Raw genomic sequence first — 23,628 nt, forward strand, 5'->3', positions numbered from 1 at the left:
AGCACCTTCAGCAAATGTTATTTCATAGCAGCCATTTCTGAAGGGGATGGTGGAGGCTTAATTAGTCACACCTAGGAATAAACTTGCTAACTCATGTGGGTAGTGTAAACAGTATATTTGGATGAAAACACCAGCCAAAAATGACATTTAAAATGCACATTTTAAATTAAACATTTCCTTACTGGTTACTTCCAGGAAAAAATTTATGACTGCCTCATATAATGTCAAAATGTCTCAAGATCTAAATTAAATTAAATAGTACACTTTCTTTGACAGATCATGTGTTTATTCAGAAGTTCATTCAAGCCAGGAACATGCACAACATCTGACAGCATTCAAGACTACAATTTTTCCCCCCACTGGCTATTTTAGTCAAATGTATCAGACAAAATTCTTTTGGAGGTGATGATACCAGCAAACAAGGCCAGGTTCTTGACATTATTTACAGACAAGCAGATGTTACTTGCTTAACAAAGCAGCCCTTTCCAATCCCCCTAAAGTCTCTGACTGACAACAGCAGGAAAAATGTCTTACAGAATAAGGGGAAACTTCTTCAGCAGGTGAAACAGTAGGTGTTATCACCTGTTACCCGGCAACACACGAGCATCTCTTGAATGAAAGCCTGGGATACTTGTTAACTTCAGAACCTGATCTGTAAAATTACATTTTTACCATCCTTCATGGTCAGGGCCAATCCAAAATCTTTCCCCAAGTCTACTCTCAGTTCTTTAGCTCATGTTGCTCTTTCATTCCTTGACCACTTATAGAACAATTACCTGCACCTCTTGAGTCTACATTAAGTCACATATATTCTGGGAAGTAGAAAAGACACCTGAAAAAAATTATAACAGTGCTAAGAACATGGCACCTACTTTAAGAGTGCTTTCTGATCTTTGTGCCTATTTCCTGTTGTGCAGCATATGCAGACTAGGAGTACCACCCAGACCTGCTGAATCAGAAACTCTGAGGATGAAGCCAGTATATAGTGATTTAATGAGTCTTCTAGGTGATTTATTATTTATGATTTTTTAATTGAATAACTGCTATACTAGAAAAATCTGTATCTATTTGGAAAAATTTGATTGCCTTATAGAGAAAACATAGAGGCTCCTATTCCAAGTATTTTTATATTTAAAAAAATTCAACATCATTCATAAAAAAACAATTTCTTGGCAAAAGTAGACAGAGTAAGAGTGGGCATCTAAAAAAATAATTATAAAAATAAAAACAAACAATAATAAAAGAAAAAAAAAACCCAGAGAATTATATTTCTAATGGAGCAGTATAGATGTTATTTCTAATTATCAAGAGAATTACTCAACACTGATTGTCAATACAATCACAAACTCTTGAATTAATTCATTCTCTGTGCTGAATGGATGTGCAAAGCTTATTCCCATGGAAACCAAGTGCTATACAGATTGACAGGGTTATAGAGCATATAACTGAGCTAAAGCAATTGCCAATTTTAAAAGATGAGCATTGACAATTTGATGCAACACATTTATTTTCCAAATATCAAAAGTGTCTCATCTAAGTTCAAGAATAAAGAACTGGCAAAATTTGATTTAAGAGAAAAGAAAAATACTCACTGCCACATAGCATATTATCTTTGAGCTCTGGCCAGAATGAAGCAGAAGCTCTGTTTTCTTAATACTCCCCTAATTACAAAGAGACTGTTTTGAATGTTGGTATTAAGATGGTTGCTATGGCTTCCTGCCTGAAAGTCCAGTGTGCCAAGCTATGAATGGGCTGAATAAGTTGCTCTCACGTGGGGTTTCACACCCAAAGCCCCTGCCACAGAGCATCCCATTAGGAAGGACACTGGGAAGTAACAGGGCTAACAGAGGCCCCACTTCCCATACTTCCCCTGACACTCCATCCATGGCTTCTCACTAACCACCTGGTCATGCAGGATGCACTTCCTGTTTAAGGAAGAGCTACTTCCCAGGGCAGCAGATCTGCTGTCTGCTGTTTCAGAGCACAGAGAACCACGGGGAAGTTGGTTTAAAACTCCAAAAGATTTGTTGGTTCTTTGGGCAATTTTAGTGTTCCCAAATTTTAAATATGACTGTGACCATAAGGAAAGAAGGCAAATGAGAAGTTCAAAGCAGAGCCAACTACACTCAGATATGGCCTTTGTCCTTGGTAAATAAAAGAGACGGAACCACCAGGCATTTCCTCTCCATGTTCTCAGAGAGTTAGAAAGAACCTCAGGTACCACAAACAGGCATGTTAAAGATGAGCAAATGCTGTCCCTAGAGCTGTGCTTAGGTTGAATATCTATTCAGATATCTAAGACCCTGTCTAGTGTTAAAATCCTCCACTCCTCTGATGTTGAAGTTTCTCATAGGGAATAAGCCTTTGAATGTGCATGCTCAATTTTAGTGATTTAGGTTTTTGTTGGGGGGAAAACCAGCCATCCACCAGCAGCACATGTTCCAGCATTTGAGGTGGTTTTAATTGACATTTAATACTTGAGAGCTGTGAGAGGTAGCTTCCAGAGCCTGGAAGGTTAAGGTAAGAGCTGTATTTTTTGTGGTGACTCAAGTGCTGAATGAGACTGGGGGAGTGGATGACTTGAAAAATCCATGGACTCCCTTTCAGGACATTGACATTTACACATAATTAGGCAGAATACGTGTAAGGGAAGGAATAGAGGGGGCAGAGGTAAGGGGAGGGGGAGGAATTTTAAAAGGAAGGAAGTAGACAGGGAAAAAAAAGACAGAGTGATGAAGGCTGCAGTGGCACACACCTGTAATCCCAGCGGCTCAGGAGGCTGAGTCAGGAGGATCGCGAGTTCAAAGCCAACCTCAGCAAAAGTGAGGTGCTAAGGAACTCAGTGAGACCCTGTCTCTAAATAAAATACAAAATAGGGCTGGGGATGTGGCTCAGTGGTCGAGTGCCCCTGAGTTCAATCCCTGGTACCCCTCCCCCCTGCCAAAAAAAAAAAAAAAAAAAAAAAGATCGAGTGAGAAAAAGGAAAGCAAAATTGCAGCAAAGACATTCTGTAAAAGAAAGAGGAAGTGATTTTCACCACATGTCTTTCATTCAATCGTGCCAAGCTGTAGGAAGGGGAAGGAGTTTGTCCTCTTTCTCCAAAAGGCCATGCCCTCACACCTGGCAGCTTGATATGATTACCTCACCAGCCTTGAGTATCTTGGCTTCTACAGATTCCATTGTTTTATGGCTCCAAGAATATCTCAGAGCTTTTGGAAATCTAGCAGTCAGGGCCCGGGTCAGGTCTGTGACCTCTTGAATCAAGGAACTGTTGGCTAACAACACTGAGTTGTAATACAGGTTCCCAAGCCAAGACAGTTTACTTTGCATGGGGAGTAGGCATGCCAGCTATCAACAGCTTTATCTTTTAGTCGACCCCTTTTGCAGACGTGGTGGTCAAAGTCATATAAGGGCTCATACCAAAGAATCATGAGATATCTTTGGATTTGTGACCCAGTGCCAAATTGGCAAAATGAACCACATTTCATTCAGGAGGAAGTTTTCTATTACCTGAAGGTGAGATAAATATTTAACCTGCAAAGCTTATTTGCAAGTTAAACTGCTATTATGGCAAAGGGAAATTCCCAAGTTTTTCTGTCTCCGTCATCTTTGGGTTCTAAAAATGCACACACTAGATGGAATCTCTTCAACACATTTTCGAAAGGTTGTGAAATGGGACCAATGTCAAATGGACACATCTTCTTGCCACTGAACAGAGGACAAAATCCAGCCCATGATCCAATGCAGGGTGTTAAAGTCCCACAAAAGCCTATGTATTTTTTATTTTCCAGATTCATGAATTTTCAGAGGTGAAGGGTTCCCAACTTGTTTGGGACCTAAGGCTATATTTCCAAATAGTTTCTCTGATAATTCACAAGGATTTAGAAAAGCAAATACTGAACATTTACAAGTTTGGGCTTGATTACCTAGAAATGTACCTGGAGTGTATTCTATCATTCAATCTGAAGCTTGAATCATCATGCAGGGAAAATCCAAACTCTTATGAAAGGGAAGTGCTGCTTTAAAGAGCTTGGATGTCTGATTTTGGATCTGCAAAGAAATGCAAATTACAAATGATTTATTTCTTCTGCCAAGCAGACTGAGAGAGAGTTCTATTAACTGTTAATTCAATTACAGTATGAATTTTAAAAGCCTTATGTTCCAGTCCTTTCAGAAAATATTCAGCCACTTACACAATCTACAATTTACTTCAGAATTTCCCATTCCGTAGGTTTGCCTTATGTTCAACCCTTCTGAAGTTCACAGAATGGTAAGTGACAAAATTTCACCTCGTTTACAACTCAAGCATGCTCATCATAGCAGACACTGCACAGTTGACAAGTGTCTTTCTGCAGCAGAGTTTTGGAAAGCCCAAGATTTCTGAGGGACAAAGCACCTGGGAGGTCTATAAACCAGACAGAGTAAGAATTTATCTGGAACATCAAATGTCAACTGGAATGGCCACATCCTTTTGAGGCAGCAGTGCCCTACAGCAAAACAGAATCCTTAAATTGATTGCAAAGCTAACAGGGTGGCTTTGGGCAAAGTGGGGAGTCTAAACATTAAAGTAGGATTGCAAAATGACTTGGAAAAAAATTTCATCTTGACACATGCTAGACAAATCTAAGTAAATATTTTTTTCCTCAGGTAACAGAATAAATGATCTAATAGTGAATTTTTTTATCAGTGTTGTTTTATACATAAATTTCTTGTGATGGTGATGTATTTGTGACATAGATTTCTTCCCTATAATACCTGTCTTTTCCCTGGTCCCTGATGCCTGCACTTCCAACCTCAGCCAAGTCTACCTTTTTTCCTTACTTAAGTGCAACACAGAGGAGGAGGCACACCATGCTTTATCAGTCATTTCGAAAACCCTTCTCTAGAGCTTTGCTGGAAACACTGTGATGGCTGGGACCTTGCATTTTCCTTCTTTGATTTTTCCCTGTAGTACCTCCTCTTGTGCTACGCGCGTTCAGTATCACAGAATCTCTCAGGTACAAGGAGCTTGACAGATCACTGGGTCCCTTTTTCTGATAAAACAGACAAAAAAAAAAAAAAAAAGGTAAAGCTGAAGCTTTAAAAGTAAGGCTGAAGATGAGAAGTGAGACTTGTCTTGAGTGACTCAGCCCATTACTGACAGAGCTGAGAGCAGAAGTGTTGAGCCCGCAGACATAGACATCTTTAACTATTTACTGAGTCCCATAGTGTGCTGGGCATTGTATCGTACATTGGGAACATTCGTAGGATGATTACAAATATCTTGTCCTCTAGCAGCCCATAATCTTAGTAAGTTGACAGACTCAAAACCCAATGATTACAATGAGTCCACCAAGTGTAACAACAGTGAGTTATTAAAGAACTCTTCTTGACGCAGTCTAAGGAAGTTTAGTAACTGAGAGATTAAAAATAAATTCCTTACAAATCTCACCTAAAAAGAAGTATTAGAACATACATCACACAGACAAGTTCTCAAGACTGCAGCAAATTTGACTTTACTAATTTTGTCCATTTATAGAATCTGAATAGAGATTACATAGTCATATACTCAGAACTAAAGTTGTGCTTATTCATTTATTTAGTTGTGTTAGGTATGTGTACAAAGAATATAGACACAGGAATATTGATTTGATTATTCCTACTGCTCAGATCTAACTGGTTAATATTAATAATGGCTAGGCTATTAACTTTTCTAAGGGATCAATTTGTACATTGTCACGGATGATGGTGAATCTCATTCAAGTGAGAAACCCAACTCTATTCAATTTTCCAGGAATTCTCTCAGATAATTAGTCTCAAGAAATAGCACCACATGACACCTTGCTATTTTCTAGTCCTCCCGGGAATATCCAAAATGAGACACTAACCACAAGATTCAATAGGGAGGTGGCATTAACATGAGATACTCAACGTGCTGTCTTTGCTTCTTGGGAGTATTAAGGCACCTGGATTTTTGATGACCATTTATCTCCCTGACTTGTGCTGACTTTCAGTGACAGACAACTGCTGTGATGTCCAGCTCTGGGTTTCTTCAATATTTCAGAACTCCATGAGGGCTCTGTCTGGTCTGTTTGCAAATATCTTCCTCTGGTTTATACACATCCTTCTCATGTGGACTGGGTTTATCCAGTTTTAGAGATGGGCCAGAAATGCATTGTTTGGGGGATGATGTGCTGCTATCAGTACCTTTGCTTACTCTTGTATGCATTCAGTCACCATGGATGATGGGTTCTTTCTCATGATGGGCCACCAAATACATGCTGGCTGATTTCTGAGGGCTTTGAATGCAGAGAGGACAGTAGATCCATGTGATAAAAGGCAGCCCTCCACATTGTGTGTGTGTGTGTGTGTGTGTGTGTGTGTGTGTGTGTGTGTTTAGTGGTGGTGTTTCATCATTTCTCTCTCTTCTTCTTTTGAGCCAAAGAGTCACTGCCTGTCCCTAGAAAGTGATTCTAGTCTCAAGACCCAGTCAGTCTTCCATTCCCTTTTCTGTTCATGTCCACATCCACATTATACCCTTAATATGCACACAAACTCAGTTCAGAACTCCTGAATTTGGCTCTCACAGCCTGTGCTTAGAACCTGTAGCGTCCACTCTAGGTGCACTTACCAGAGCTCTGAAGGAATCACTGTAGAAATTTTAAGGAAAAAAAATGCTATATTTTTAGAGAAAAGCAATATTTGGAAAAGATTTTAATAGGAGCACAGTGACTTGGACATAAGATGCTCAATGACAATTTGACAAATGATGAATGAATGAATGGGAAGCTTCCAAGAATGCTTGGAAATAATGAAGAGGTTTTACATGAGGCAAGGTGGGGTCCTAGATGAAAGATGGCCCCTTTTCCTCACTTTCATGATGAAAGATATCTGTGTAATTTTAGACCAACTCAGACAGGTCAGCCTGCTGTCTGGTTACCTGGAAGTGGAGAGAAGAACTGTCAGCTCTTGGGGTGGGCCACCTCAAGAATGTGCATGGATCTCTAGATAAAAGCTTTTCTTAGTGGCAAAAGATATGTAAAAGGTAAACCTGTCCTATCATCAACAATGCTTAGTTTTTGTTTGATTATAGTGCCTGTTGTATTATTTTACTCAGTCCTTCAAGGACTATTTTTGCATGCTCATTTCTCCCAAGCTCTGGAGATATTGCTGTAAACAAATTACTCCCCTCTTCCCAACTTTGTTTCTTGATTTATCAGTTTTCACTGTTCTAGAGCATAACTCTCTCAAATTATTTTATATATGCTCTTGTGTTACTTGATCCTTGTACAAGTCCAGGAGAAAACAGAAGGCCATTAAATGTTTAATAATATGAAGGGCACACGCAGCTGGTCAGTGGTAGAGCTGGGTCCTATTTTATGATGGTAAACACTATACCTGGTTTCTACAAGTTGGTTTCATTTTTCAACCTTTCTAAAGGTTCTTGCAGTCTCATGCTTATCAATAGGGGTGGCAACTTTTAGCTGAGTTATCTTCGTCCAGAGGACTTTGAACACCCAGTGTACATTCACTAATTAATTTGCCAATTTTTCACTGAGAGCTGGTAACCACACAGGAAAGCAAACTATCTTCCTCCTTATACTATATTAGGACTCAGCCTAGTCAATTCCTCACATAAAACAAGTACTGGAGAGAGAGAGAGAGAGGAGAGAGAGAGAGAGAGAGAGAGAGAGAGAGAGAGAGAGAGAAAGAGAGAGAGAGAATATCCTTAATTGAATATTACAAATAATACAGGGTACAGAAAAACCAAGAAATTGGCTCACAGTCAGATGTAAGCCTTAGTGTCAAGTTGGTACCAACTCTGGTCAATTTGTGATTTGGAAAAAGTCAGGAATATATTTCTGAGCCTCAGTTTCTACATCTTTAAAATGGGAATCATGATATATGCTTCACAGCTTGGTGGGAAAATTATTTGAATGTAAGCTCCATGAAAGAAAGATATCATGTGTCTTGTTCAACACAAAATTCTGAAAATATCAGAGCAAAATACATATTTGTTGAGAGAAGGATCCATTATAATGGATCAAGGTGCCTGGCATATCGCCAATGTCTCATAATATAGACTAAGTTAATTTCTTCCCTTTCTGCTTTCTCTTTCCTTTATTCAGAAGGCTGGGTTCCAGAGTATGTGTAAAAATAAATGATTGATGGATATAATTTGCAAGGAGGGAAAAAAATTTTATAGACCTATATAACAGAAAAGTCCTTTACAGACATGAGGAGGGTTATAAAGAGGTCTGAGTCACTCTGGATTAACTGTATAGTACACCTTTATCTGTCAATCAGCCCCATCATAACTGTGAAGGAATGACACACTGTCAGAGAGGATCTGCAGCCTGGGAGCCCTGGCTGTGACTATCCTCCTCTTCCCTGGAATGAAAACTTCTCTGCACAATGGCAGGCTCTCCGGGCCCTTCAGGGCTCTCAGGGAAAGTGCTTAAACCCAAAATACCATCTGTGATCTGTTTTCCATTGCAGAGAAAAAGGGCTTGATGTTAGAGGTTTAGCTCCATGGGAAACTACTAGTGCAAATTGAATTTTTGAAAATTAAATACAATTTAAAATGCATTAAAGCTATTTAAAGAAATCTTTCGTTTTTTGTTATGTGAGCAATCTTTCTGGAAAGAGAAAAGCAAAGAAATCCTTGCTGTATCTTTTGTACACATCTGGATTCACACAAATAGATCTTTCTCAAAATGAGGTGTGGGGGCCTGAATTGAAAAGAGTGAAGGCCTGAACCTCTTCCTGGGATGTCCTCAGGGGACTCTGCCTTCTTGTGGGATCTCCTCATGGTACAGAGGAAGAGACAACAGGCTGCTCCAAGCAGAGGGGACCTAGTTTGAGAAGAGTCACTGTAAAATGACTATTGAAAACTATGACACTGAACCTTATGGAAGACGGGATCCTGGGAGTACCACAGGAAAAGGAAGCCAGGAAACTCTTCTCAGCTTTGAAAAGTGCTCAGGGGATGTGTGCATAGTACCAGAAACAGAAGCTTTGTGGGAAGACAGATATTGGTATTTACTAGCCACCTGAGCTTGGTCAAGTTATTTAATATTTGAGCTTCAGTTTCTTCATCAGTACAATGGAATATTATATCACCTCCTTATATAAGAATTATTGTGAAAATTAAGAGAGCTAACACAATTAAATATCCAAGTCCAGCATCCTACTCTGAAATTAGCTGTATTGTTATTATCAATACTGCTTATTTAGACAAAAAATAAAAACACACACACACAGAATACTGTAAGGTCTTTTATGTGTTCTCTAACACTTTCATGACACATCAAGGGCAGTGTGTAATTGGCCCCTTTCTTTCCATTCCAAAATATAGTATTCTACATAAACCAGGACTACTCTTTCTTGAATCAACTGCTGGGCCTTGGTCTCTTTCACCCCGTCAATACACACCTGTGTGTGTCATTCATTCAAATTCTTTTCCCAATCAAATGACAATTGAATAAACTGATTTCACCTAACATCAGTCCTTCCAGGTGACATAGTATGGCTCAATGTAGCACTTAAAAACTGACTTCAGTTCTAGAATCAAGTGCTGTTCAGTACTGTGTCTAAGGTAGCAATGTGCCTGAGCAAAAGAATTAGGCCCTAATTAGATGTGGGCTATAAATATTATACATACAAGGGCCCTGGTACTTGTGCCTGGTTTAAGTTACGTGGATTTCCAATCATGCATTTTATCTTTTGGCATGCACACATAGGTGCCCAATAAATGTTACCTTTGGTAGTAATAAAACAAAAGCCAAACTTTCAAAAGCTGAACTGTCCAAAAGCCCATTGTCTGCATTCTTGGCAGCAGCCAGAGAGCCAGTTTTCCCAAGTCAGCAGCCTCTGAGGAGGCTGGCGACGGGCCAATTCCCAGGGTTGGCGCATTCCTGGGGCCTGGCAAGAGGCCACTGGGACCCTGTTTCCTCTTTCCTTCTCTTTATGTAGTGGAAAAATTTTTCCACTTCGACCCCTCCAAGTCTTTCCCCGTCGAAGCAAAGGGAGGGAGTAAGATGGGAAATATTCCCCGGTGCCTTCCCCCAAACCCATCTCCCACTGCTCTGAGTTGGCAAAGCTCAAAGCATTTGGAGGAATAACGAACAAAGGAGGGTTCCACAGCCCTGTCCCTCAAACCCATTCCACAGGGCCTGGGGCAAAAAGACCCAGCAGGACCTTGTCATAGGAAGTCATTGTACATTTGCTTAGAAGACTATGGGCATTTCTGGAAGCCTTTGGAATAAAATTACCTGTTATAAATAGACATTGGCTGGGTTTCAGGGGTGGGGCAGAAGGCCAAAAGTTCCAGAAAAATAGAATGCTCCACATAAGAAGGCATACAGCTCATTAATGGGGTACTACAGAGCAATTGGACTAAGAAGAAAGGAATCCCAGGCTCGGTCTGATACAAGCTATAGTAAATACCCTGGTGAACATGGCTGGCTGATAACATCACTGATATGCTGTTGTTTGAACACCATATATGTTCGTATGAAAGTCGAACCATTTTCCAAGAAGTTTTCTGAATGCCTCCTTCCACATGCAGACAAAGAAAACCACCATCTGGAGAGGCCACGTCAGCTGGCTCTGCATATTTTCAGTATACAGAAGACTGCACGCCAAGCACTGGGCTGTGCGCTGTATTTGTGTTCAAGACTTCTTTCCTTTAATTCTCCCAACAGCTCTTTGAGGAAGATACTATCATCCCTGATTATGGATGAGAATGGAGGCACAGAGGAGGTAGGTAACATGGCCAAGCTCACATAGGAGTACATAGCAGGTTGGAATTCACATCCAATGCAGGCTAATTCCCTAGCCAACCTATATGCTTCTTGCTACATTTCAGGGTATCCCGTCCCATTATACCCTTTAAAATGAATGCTTTGCACACAGTAAACAGTTAGTACAACTTTCTTCTAAGGCTGCTGCTGCTTAATTATGATGAGCTAAAATTCACCACTCCCATAATATTTCAACATTTTCATTTGCATAGGGTCCTACAGACCTCAAAACAATTCCTTGATATTATTTCACTTGGATATTATATGACCTCCTTATATAAGAGTTGTTGTCCTCAGCAGTGGACAAAGAAGTCTGGGGAGTTTAAGAAGCTAATCTGCTCAAGAGTTCAGTTCAGGTTACAGCTAAGGATCTAGAATTCTAACAAAGTTAGATTTAGAATTCTAACAAACCCTCTAGATCACCCTCCTCATAGACCAGCAGCACACAACAGGCACACAGGCCCATACAAAGCATTTTTATTCTTAAAGAAAAGATCATGCGACTAATTAGGTGTGTGGAACTTATATTCAGAAGGTGTCACATCATAATGTCTGGGACAAGTCCAAGGGAATGGACTAGAAAACAATGCATAGAAACTTACTTCAAATAATACATTAAACATGGACTAATTTGATGAAGGTCAGTGTTTTCTCAGTACAGAATTATGAAAAGGGAGGTGGTTGTATATATTATTATAATAGGATGAACGTGTGGAATACATTCTGTTGGTCCTTCCAAATCTGCCCCCTCTACCCTTTTCCATCCTGCTCCAGGGCACTGCATGGGCCCCTTTGTCTCTAATTCCTGACTAGTCTCAGCCAATGAGGCACCCACAGGGGACTAGAGCCCAGGAAGAGACGATGGAATGAATTTGTCTTGATTCTCTGCTGCTGGGAACACTGTTGGCCATAACCCTCCACCTAAGAGGGCATTTCCTGCCAGGTGACTGTCACCTTACAACCACATTGTTCCACAGGCACTTCCTAGATTTAGGGGTAATGGCTCCACACTTTTTAGCCCCAGGGACTGCACTATTTTCTTGAGTCCCCTACATCCTGCCACCTCTTTGTAAAGAGACCCTTTATTCCCATTACCTGGCTTACGTGTTCCATCTATTCCCTTTCAGGACCTCAATTGATATAGCAAGTAAGGAATATCTATGTGGTTGACACATGGTCTTGCAGACAGAACTGTGGAAAGTCACTCAGGTCCTCCTAAGAGAATGAGTGATATATCCACTTTAGACCTATTTCCCAACCCTCTCTCTGACACTTGATGCTGCACCTCACCAATCAGGAATTAAGACAGATATTCTGTCCCAAGGGCCTATCAAAGTTGACCCAGAAATTTTCTAAATAGCTCCTGATTACCCATAAGGAATTTCAAATTGCTCCCCCCTATACCCAGAAGGCTAGCTGGAATGTCACCCACCAAGGAGAGGATGACAGAACTAGCCTTATTCCAGTCCACCTAGTTGGTGCCCTTAAGAACTTTGCTCTCATCACTGTGCCCACCCATGCTGGACTACTGCCAGTCCCCAAGGCTACTCCATCTCCAAAGATGGAGGGCCCTTGATAACAGTTCCTCCTTGCAAAGAGTCCTTGAGCTCACTTATCTGCCGGATCTGACAAATGGATCCCAGAATTTACCTGACAAAAACATCCATGTGCATGAAAACAATCAATGAATCAACTGCATCGGGAAACCTACAAAGCTGAAGACAACCGCTTAAAACTAAGACCCAAAAAGGTGCCGAAAGACAGAAGGCAAGCAAACCTCAGAGGCATCTTCAGAAATGGACAATTATGATCCATTAAGCCTAGTTAGGGAACTGAAATTTATGAGGAGGAAACATCTGGAACTGCCTGGAATGTAAAGGATCCGGAAAAAAAAAAAAAAACGCTGTTTGGGCTTGTAGAGAGCATCCCAGACCAATGGGATTGCACGTTGGAGGAGAACTGCAAAATGTGTAGACAAAAGGGACAGAGCCCAGGCTGTGCATCTGGTGCTAAGTGAAGCCGTTCTAATACAACAGCTCCCGGACTTGCTCTTGAAATATTAATTGAAATTGGAATGGAGATGAGGGCAATGAAAATGACAGCAGAAAGATCATAAATATTGGCTTAGCTGAGTCAAGGCAGAGCAACATGAAGTCATGAAAAGTGCTGCCTCACTCGTGGCCATGACCCCTAGGGATGCTTAATAAATATTAATTGATAATAACCAACCAATAGTCCAGGGTGGTAAATTTGGCAGGACAGTTAGGCTGAAGAAATCAAAATGATGTAGCTGTGTGATGTCTTGTGCCTTGTAGCAGGACATATGGGTAAGAGAATGCTAACAGGAGAGTGGCAACGAGTGGCTGGAGGGGACAAAAGCAAAGCTGGGATGATATCATAGGATTATAGTGGAGCTTGCTTAGGGTCTTGGCAATTTCTCAAGAATAAGCCAGGCACCTGGTTTTCTCAATATTTTTTTTCCCTACAGGGAACTTGGGTACATCATAGATTAAATTGGGACTAACATTCTAAAGGGAGTATGACAGTCTTCCTCCTTGGGGTAAGCCCTCCCTATCAATACTGCCTAAAGGGAAACTTACTCATTCTAAATCCTCTCAGTTTTTTTTTTTTTGTTTGTTTGTTTGTTTGCACCACAGGTTTTTTTTCTTGTACCACTGTATATCCTAGATATTAGTATGATTTATGTATATGCAACCAGATTTTTTTAAAAGCTTTGTAAAGCAGAAATCATGCTTTGCATTTCTTAGCACTAATTTCACAGAGTTGCTAACCCTGTAGGTGCTCAATTCCTGGGCTGATTGATGAGAGAAACTCAAAGAAGGAAAAACAGGCACACAGAAAGCAAACCCAGAAGCCTATTAGTTTGAAGACCAGCTTCTAAGAAGATCGATGAGAGCTCTACCTGTTGTTATGGACAAAGCACTAGAGAGTCCGCCATGGAAACAATCCTAGACTGCCAAAGGATGATGCAGAAAACTCAGTTGCCATGGAAACTCATGATCTGATGATTCCCATTATTGAAAGATGATGAGACACCAACAGAATGACAAGCAGATCTCAGAATCCTAAGAAAGCATGGAACATGCCAAGTAAATATCTCTGCTCGTTTGTACTTATTTGTAACGTAGAAGCAACATCGTTTTTCTCATCTGTCAATAACGTAGCATTTGCAAATGGTTTACAAAATGTGACCAGTTCAGCCAGGCATGATGCTGCATGCCTGTAATCCCAGGGGCTCTGGAGGTTGAGACTGGAGAATTGGGAGTTCAGAGCCAGCCTCAGAAAAATGTGACCAGTTCTTAGTTTGGTTTAGTGATCTCAGACACCCCAAGGATGCACATAACTACATCTGATGCTGGCAGACAACACTCACCGCTTCAGCTGAGTGGAGGTAATAGAGGCTGGGGCTACCTGAGCTCCTACTTCTGACCTTAGCAAAGAATGTAAATCCGTGGGCAGGTGCAAAAGGAAACACTGAAAGAATGTGAAGCCACAAAGTCATTCTTGGTTCACAGATATCCTTAAGATTCTGATAGCTATAGTGTGGTTCCCCAGAAAAATGCACAAATGTACCTAACATGAAATCTAATAGAAAATATTCTGAAGAATTCAAAACTTTGGAGTCTTTTAACAAATTTCCCCCTGTCACACATCCTGGTACTCAAGATGGTGAAGGATATTAAGTTAGGAGTCTCTTATGTAAAACCAAAAGCATTACACACACATTAGAATCATCCTTGGGCAAGATTGAAAAGCAATGCAACATCTCCCCTCTCCAACCTTCACAAACAGCACTTAGTACCTCTCCATATAGGTCCCCCTTATCCCACATCCAGGATCCCCTACAAAGAGGTATCTCATGAACAACTACTCACTGATAAGTTCATTCACTTGTTCATTTCACTGAGCATTTTCTATGTGTCAGATTTTAGGTATATAGACATCAAGATGACATGGTCCATAGCTTTGGGGAGGTTATAGTTTAGTTATGGATTTGTCTCCCAAGGGACATGTAGCTATGTCTGGAGACAGTTTGAGTTGTCATAACTGAAAGAGGGATGTTACTGGCATCAAATAGGTAGAAACCAGGTTTCCTGTAAAACATTCTACAATGCAAGGGCAACTTCAAGACAAAAGAATTTTAGGCCCGAAATGTCAATACTATCCAGATTTAAGAAACTCTGAATGTGACCATGGGATAAATGCAGTTACAAAGACCAGCTCAGAAAAGGATGTTTTCATGGGAACTTTAGAAGTTGTGGTTACTATGTCAGTCTACCTTATTATCAATGATAAGAACAAAGAAAGAAGGAAGGAAGAGTTAGAGTGAGCCTAAACCACAGTGAAGGAAAATCCTCCATTGGACAACACAAGAGGAGGCACAAATTACCAATGGTGGGCACACAATAGTTTATGGGAAATTCTGTTAGTTCTCCACCTACCTCCATCTGTCAGCAGCCCAGACTAAAGAATATGCAGCCATTTGACAGGATCATCACTCAAGATAGAACCCCTGTTGCATTCTGGAGGCAGCTACATGTTGAATGTGGCCCACCACTTTCCATCTTCACCTTACTCTGCTCCCATTCTTGTCCATAATCCCACCTCGTACATGTACATATCATACTCAAAAGCAATGCAACATCTCCCCTCTCCAACCTTCACAAATAGCACTCAGTACCTCTCCATATAGGTCCCCCTTATCCCATATCCAGGATCCCCTACTAAGAGGTACTTAGCTCATGAACAACTACTCACTGATAAGTTCATTCACTTGTTCATTTCACTGAACATTTTCTATGTGTCAGACTTTAGGTATATAGACATCAAGATGACATGGCCCATAGCTTTGGGGAGGTTATAGTTTAGTTAAGGATTAAAAATAATTCTAAAGGAGGGATTAAAAAACTCTTTCTATAAGGTTCAGAGAGTAACCTTATAGTCCTTACCAAGTAAAAACATATTTTTCTATAGTTGGAGTTGGTTCCAAAACTTGGTTATTCAGAAAAATCCCTAGGTCAGAAAGCATATCTACCCCCATGTTTGAACACTCAACATTTCTTTTTCCTTCTAACTCTTGCCCCTGTTATTACTCCCCTTTCACAATTGTTTTGTTGAAATCAAGCCTATCCCCCGTTTCAGTGGCCATAGATTTAGCAGATGTGCTAATAGCCATGGAAACCTCTAACCCACTTGCGTCAGCTGGGATTCTTTAAAATTGGGAAGCACCATGGAGGAGCTCATGTCCAAAATGTGTATTCTGCAAGAGTATAGTCTAGAGGGATCCAGATTCAAGGTGAATGGTCTATCACTCACCAGTTTAATGGCCTTCTTAATCTTAAGAAGTTGAGTAAAATGCTAAACTATTGATTTCTCATCTGTAAAATAGGGATAATTAGAGTTCTTACCTTAAAGGGTTGTTGCAATATTTTTTTAAGTTTCCATAAAACACAAAGGAAAGTGCCTGGCATGTATTAATCCTCAATAAATAAATTTCAGCTACTATTACTGAAGGAGGGAAACCATTCTGACCTAGACTCCATGCATGATTCACTAGCTGGGCATGCACACCTGTCTGCTTAAGTGGCTTTGATGTTAGACTCTTTCAGCCCTCACTGCAGATATGTCCTATGTCCTCTAGTTGGACCTCTTGTTCTGCTATCCTTCATCTGGTCCTCCTCCACTTAGACTCTGCCTCTAGCACCAGTGTTGCTGCAAATCTCCAACCTCCCTCTCAGCACTGTCTTTCTTGGGTTCTGATCCCCTCCTAATCTTCAAGAGCTTCCTAAAGACTCCAAGAACTAGCTCTTGTGGATTGTACCCTCCTGGCCCAGCCTCTCCCAACTTCTTCTAACCCATATGTGCCTGTATTTATCCACATCACCAAGAGATCCTGCACCACTGAGAGACAGGTGGGTAGGGTACTTCTTCAGCATTTTGGGGACCCACCAGAAGGTTACTAGCCCATTCCAAAGCTGGACTATTCTCCACTTGTTGCTTATTCCTGAGAATGTCCTCAGCCAGATCTTCAGACATCAACATACCTTTTGACAACTAGCTCTAGGCCATGGTTACTGTCTTCTTAGTTTAGGTAGGAGACAGTTGAGAAAATAGTTCTACTAGGGGTATGAAGCAATTGGGTGAATAAAAAGCTCCTGCTCATTTCTTCTCTGACCCTCCCCTACTCACTGCTCATTTGGGAAATCTCAAAGCAATCTGGATGTCAGAGAAGAAAGGTCAGGCTTCCTTAAGGACAAGTTGGCATTTTCCAAATGGCAGAGGCACTGCGTAAACAGTTTTTATATTCTTTTTTTTTTTAATTAATTTTTATTGTAGGTTGTTCAAAACATTACATAGTTCTTGATATATCATATTTCACACTTTGATTCAAGTGGGATATGAGCTCCCATTTTTACCCCATATACAGATTGCAGAATCACTTCAGTTGCACAACCATTGATTTACATATTGCCATTCTGGAGTCTGTTGTATTCTGCTGCCTTTCCTATCCTCTACTATCCCCCCTCCCCCCTCCCCTCCCCTCTTCTCTCTCTACCCCCTCTACTGTAATTCATTATATTCTTTCATCAGTAGAAGTGTTCAAGGGAACTCCAATTGGAGTAGGTAGGAATCTTCAATAGAAGCCAGGTATTTTAGCTCTGTACAGCATCCCCACAGTGAGGGGAAGTCCTATGGGACAACTTGAGAGTCAAGAAAACTTCAGTCATACCTGAAAGCACTGCAAACTTGAGACTTTTGTTCTTAGTTCAATCTTGTAGCACATACAGATATTTTGATCAGTGATGGAGTGCATATGCCACCATGATCCTCAAAGATTTTAATGGCACTGAAAAATTCCTATCACCTAGTGACATCAGAGCCATTCTACTGTCCCAATGCAATACAATACTCATATGTGTACAGTGATGCTGGCATGAACAGACCCACTATTCTGCCAATCATATAAAAAAGTACAGTACATAAAATTATTTATAGCACATAATACTTGAAAGTAATAATTGATGAATATTATGGTTTTTGTATTATTTTTAGAATGCACTCCTTCTAAGAAAACATAAAACAGTATTCTGTATTATATCAGCAGCAGCCTCACACATACCATACTTACTGTATTTCTTAATTATACCAAGTAGTCATGTCCAAAGATGGACCTGCACCATCTAGGTTGGTGTAGGTACTCTCTATAGGTTTGCACAATGATGAAACCACCAAGCATATCCCCAGAACCCACCCACATCATTAAGTGACAAATACTATAATTAGAGCTCCCTAGCTGCAGTGAGTAACACCAGTAACATCCCGATTTTGCATTTAGAAAAAGTCTCAGTAAGTTTGAACATACTTTGTCAATATTCTCTAAATATTTTGAATATATTTTCTAAAATATTTTCCTGGCACCCTGATTCTTGCCACTTGGGCATTTGTTCCTTTGCATACTAGCCTGACTCTTCTCTTCTGCCTGCCTCCAGAGATTGCATACTCTAATGGTGAAAACAGGAAAGAACACATGAACTCTGATTTTCAAATATTAAATTTTCTTTTGCATGCAGATATCCTTTATAATCCAACCAGTTTTCTGTCCTTATAAATAAAGTTTTATTGGAACACTGCTACACCCATTTACTCAGTTATGGTTAGTGGTGGCTTCTCTGCTGCAAAGCACCAGTGGGTAGTTGCAACTATTCATCTGGCCTGTAAAATCCAAAGTATTTACTTTCTGAACCTTATAACAAGAGTTTTCTAATCCCTCCTTTAGAATTATTTTTAGTCCTTACACAGGGGAGGAAATAACTGCAGATAAAGAAGCACAGATTTAAATTTGATGTATGGAAGAAGTTTTCCCTGAGAGAAAAACAAAACAAAACAAAGCAAATAATGACAGAGGTTGTCACCAGAAGTATAGGACAGTGTCCTTGGGTTTACCCTTCCTTCCTTACTCTTCCAGTCTTCAATGACTAAATTCTTTTCATTACTTCAATTAATGACTCTAACACCAGCTCCTCCATGGTACTATCTCACATCCTCCCAAAGTGATCTCAGCTCCTGTTCCTATAGCACCACGTGTTTATCTCCATGTTGTGTTATTTTACTTTTCTTGCTTATTAGGTTAGCTGCCACAGAAAACTATGAGCACTTGCTCTATCAGCCAGAGGTAGTATGCTCCAATCATTCAAAGAAGGGGAAGATTTACTAAAGATTGTCAGGGCTGTGGAAAGCCAACAAGAGATGAACTGGCAACATCCAAAGGCCATTCCCATGAAGAAGTCTGAATAGAGTATGGGGACCGAGAAGGTGACAGAACACAGAGAGCTGTGGTTATAACTATAACTGGAGTGTGAGAAAGGGTTGCCCAACCAAAGCTACAACCTGAGACAGAGGAGTCCAGCTACTGCAATGCATGAGGCAGGGAGAGAGCAGGAGAGCAAACATCTCCACCTGCTAGATCCTCCCTCTGGACACACTCTAACAAGATGCCAGAAGCAAGGGAGCCTCCTACCAAGGTTCGTGAGGTGCACAGCGGAGTAGCAAAGGATGAAGAGTACATTAAGAGGGAGAAACAGAAGTTCTCCAGCACATTCCCATAGCAGGTTTTCAATGATGCTGCTGGACCCATTTAGTTATGATGCAGTGGAAGAGCCTGATTACTGTAATGATTTGGATGCAAATCATTAAGAGGCCAAAGGATGAAATGGAGGATTTAAATAAATCCATTTCTGCCCCATGCATCTATCAAAACTGTACTCCTGTCAGAACTGAGGATCTAGTACAGTCCACATTTCATTTCCCTTTGGTGGAATAGGAAAGAAAGAATATACCAAGAAGGAATCCATCCGAGGAACTGTTACTCTCATCTGTACCTAAAAGCAAAAAGTACTTTTCCCCAAATTAAAGGAGAATGTTTGCTATCGAAATGTGAGCTGGAAAAAAAAAAAAAAAAATTCAGTCCCCAGCCTTCTCATCAGTTAAATGCTATCCCAGCTACAAGTGTCAAACAGCTCTACATGAAGCCAGGGAATGTGTTTTGCAAATAAAAAAGCACAGTGTGAACTGCTGACTTTTTTGATCAAAAAGCATCCTGAGGAGGGCTGAACAGTTTTGAGTCAAGAAGAAGCTTCAATTTCTGGGGTGATTTCTATTGTTATCAGAAAGAAAATCCTACTGACCATGAATATAAGACTACTTGACTCCTGCCTGCTGGTGGAGGAAACCTGTCGTCACTCGCCTTTCTGAGTTTCACCCCCCTCCCCTGCCACCCCGCAAATGGAACATATTTTCCATTTCAGTTCCATTTACCTGTCATTTTCTCCTTAAAGGATAATTTTTAAAGTTAAAAAAAAAAATCATCAACATCAAAGGATGTATTTCAGTGGTACCAGGGCACACACATATGTGAGTGAATGGGCTCTCTCACACGCATACCCACACGTGCGTGCACGCGCACACTCACACACACACACACACATAAACACACTCTCACACTCTCATCAGGTTCTGAATTTGTGACTAAGGACCACAAATTCAATTCCTCAATAGGAGCATTTTGCAATATCTGGACTTTAAGGCTTTTTTTTTTTTTAATTCTGTAGTTCCTTCAGCCTAAAAATTTAAAAGTTGTTGCAAGGGAGCTATAACTTCTAACTCAATGCTTCATGATTTGCTTATGTAAAGTAAAAAGTGTAATGAACTTAATAGTACCTTATTCTTGGAGGACATTATGAGGAATTTTCCTCTGCAAAATATGCAAGTCAAAATTACCTCTGGGCCTCCTAACTCTCAAAAATATGGGTCATAATGATTATTGCAGTAGAATTTCAAGACTTAAAAATTTAATATGCTTCTCTTTCTTCTAGTGAGTTTCCCAAAAGGACATCTCCTCTTCCTGGGATAATATGTAATAAATGATAAAGAACTGAAGTGACAGGTGGAGATGCACATTCTACTCTTGGTGTAATCCTAGTTATATGACTTCAGGAGAAGCAGTTAGCCTCTCTGGGCCCTAATCTATTTCTTCTACAAGGTGAAGGACTAGATAGAACTCATTCCCACTTTAGCATTCTATGATCCAAAACAGAGAATAGAAAGGAACAAAATAATAAAATAAAAATTAAAAAATATGACTTGGAATAATGCCAGGTTCTTTATTTTATTTTATTTTCAGAAGTCTAATCTGGAATCATCCCTGCCTGCTTCTTGCCTAATGTCTGCATGGTTTCAGCACGGAGCATGTTCGAGTCCTTTAAAGGCCAGTTATCTTTTACCTCATCCCAGTCTAGGTCTCTTCCTGACAGTCACAACAGAGCTCTTTCAAGGCAGTTTCGACAGATCTCCCTCCCAAAGAATCAACACAAACACCACCTTCTTGCTCTCATTATCCCAGCAGCAGTATCATAAAAAAAGAAGAGAACATAACACAAAATTTGTAGTCACTTGGCCAAAGTGGTATCCTGTTCAACAACATTTAAGCACCCTCACATGCATAGTCACAGGATGGTCCCAATCTGGATGTGCAGATGTAGCAATCTGCTTCAAGAAGACAAGGAAAATAATTCACTCAGGCAAAAACTCTCATAAGCATGATAAAAGGACACTTAACAAAATTAAGATTCCCAGGTGGTACAAACAATAGGTTCTCATTTTCACAGTGTTCTATGCCAGTCAATTCACAGCCCACCACTTGTCTCCAGGTAGAGCCATATGCCAATAGGAAAGCAAGCTTGGTTTGGAGTTTTCAACTCACACTAATAATGTAGCAGGATTTTACTTACACCCATATGCAAGCTTTCCCTAGGCAAAATTTGCAATGTGGGCAAAAGTTTCATGGATACTATTTCCTCTTTCTGGGACCTGCAGGCATCCAATACCTCTATGGTCACCTACCTCCCCCTGCTCCACCTTGTTCCACCCAGCCCAGCCCTTCTTGCATTCAATGTTCTATATCCTTTTATTTGATAATTCTCTCAACAAAGTTCTGCTCATCTGGATGACATTTGGAAATGATCCAAAGCATTTTATTAATGAGAGCCACTATGAATTATTTAAAGACAATAACTTAGTATGTTTGATTTTACAGGGCTTTTGCATACAAGTTGAGACCCAAAGCAAGAATCTGTGGTTTTGGAGATCAACAGACAAGGATATTTCTGGGTTGAGGGAATCATTTCTGAGTTGCTCATATCATACCATATGGCTGTCTTTGTCCCTGCCTAAGCCCAAGACAGACCATATTGGTGTGTTGCTCTACAAAGGAGAGGCTGAAAAATGATCCCTTTATCACAGGTTTTCCCAGAAGTTGAAAAGAAATAGACACAAACATACACACCATATTTGGACCACTTCCTACCTGGAGACAGCAAGATCTAAGAGATGAGGTCACATTCACATGGAGAAGAACTTAAAACACTACCAAAGTCCTTGGTCTCTACAGGTATACTGGTCAATGCATAGCACACATAGTCATAGAAATTGATTCTGAATAACAAGAGAACTTGACACATCACATACACATAAACCTTAATGCAATCCTTTTCTCAATTCCCAGGAATCTACATCCATGAACAGTTTATGAAGGGAAATGTCCACTCTTATAGGGTAAAGAACTAATCTCTACACAACAGAGTAATATGTATAGCTGCAGAGTTTAAAGGTACAACTGATGGGGCCAGGTGCTATGAGTATACAAATGCACAAAGAACATCCCCATCAAATATGCAAAAGAAGGTACCAAGCTAACATTCTGCTTTAGTAGTTACATGAAAGTGAAAGGAGTGGCTTGCTTGATTTCATTTCTTGTTATATTCACATGCCTCATAGAACACAACAGGTAACCCACACTTTAGCCCAGAACCTGGGAAAAAGTGACCAAGCTTCCAAAATAAGTGACTTAGTCCGTTTCTTACACTTACTATAGTGATTCTCAAACCTGTAAACAAATCTAATCAGGTTGTTAAAAAAGATGTTTGTCAGCACTAAAATTCTTAGAAAGCTTATAGATAAGTGAACTAATTTATATCCAAGAAGATCTCTGACACTTTCTCAATTCTTCAGTATTTAAGTTTACATTGAATTCTTGTTCAACTTAGCCTCAAAGTTAAGATAAATGGGTGATGGAGCAGCTATATATAGGCTTGGCATTTGGCATAGTGGTACAGTAGTGTTTTTGTATAAGCTAAAATCAATTTCAGCTGGAATTAATGTAATTATATATAACGTTGACAGACTATGACATTTGCCTATTAAGACACTACACAAACATTCCAATAATCTGCTGGCTTTTGAGTTCGTAAAATAAAAATGAAACAAAATCCCAGGGGATATTGCTAATGGGGTAACTGGAATAGATGTTTCAAAAGCACAGGGTTCAGGAAATAACAGTCAAAGAATAATGTACTTTAAGCCAAAACATATAGAGTGGTAAATGAATATTTAGTACTTACCACAAGACTGCTATCCAGGGACAGCCTTTTTCCAAAGTCCCTTTTTTCAAGTTGTCTCTTTCCCTCCATGGGTCAGGTTATTTATTTTCCTTTGTGATTTATAAGAATCCCCCGTCTGTTTCCAGGGTCACTGCGAAAAGTGAACGTGTGTTTTACTATCCAAGCGCTCAGTGTTTAGATCCTTGTTTTTCAGCTTTCCAACCAGAAATAAGTGTTGAAGCCAAAAAAATACCCAGGCCCAAGAAATAAATATAGAACTGAGATCTCTCAACTCAAAACATCTCTCTGGGTTACAAATGTTAGAGTTGTCTTTTTGGAGGCCCCTGTGTTTTTACAGGTTTTGCTAATGGAGTTGGGGAATGGGTTTG

The 23,628-nt window shown here is 40.1% G+C and overlaps 1 protein-coding gene across 1 annotated transcript in view; it reads right to left on the reverse strand.

The window, feature by feature from the left end:
• Nckap5 (NCK associated protein 5) overlaps nucleotides 1–23,329 on the reverse strand; it is a 795,495-nt gene extending 772,166 nt beyond the window's left edge. Inside the window, exon 1 of the mRNA XM_077110321.1 lies at nucleotides 23,261–23,329. Within this exon, the coding sequence (XP_076966436.1) occupies nucleotides 23,261–23,329 (69 nt within the window). The remainder of the gene's footprint in view (nucleotides 1–23,260) is intronic.
• Between the last annotated feature and the right edge of the window lie 299 nt (nucleotides 23,330–23,628).

Source organism: Callospermophilus lateralis, chromosome 9, assembly GCF_048772815.1.
Source record: "Callospermophilus lateralis isolate mCalLat2 chromosome 9, mCalLat2.hap1, whole genome shotgun sequence".
Taxonomy (NCBI): Eukaryota; Metazoa; Chordata; class Mammalia; order Rodentia; family Sciuridae; genus Callospermophilus; species Callospermophilus lateralis.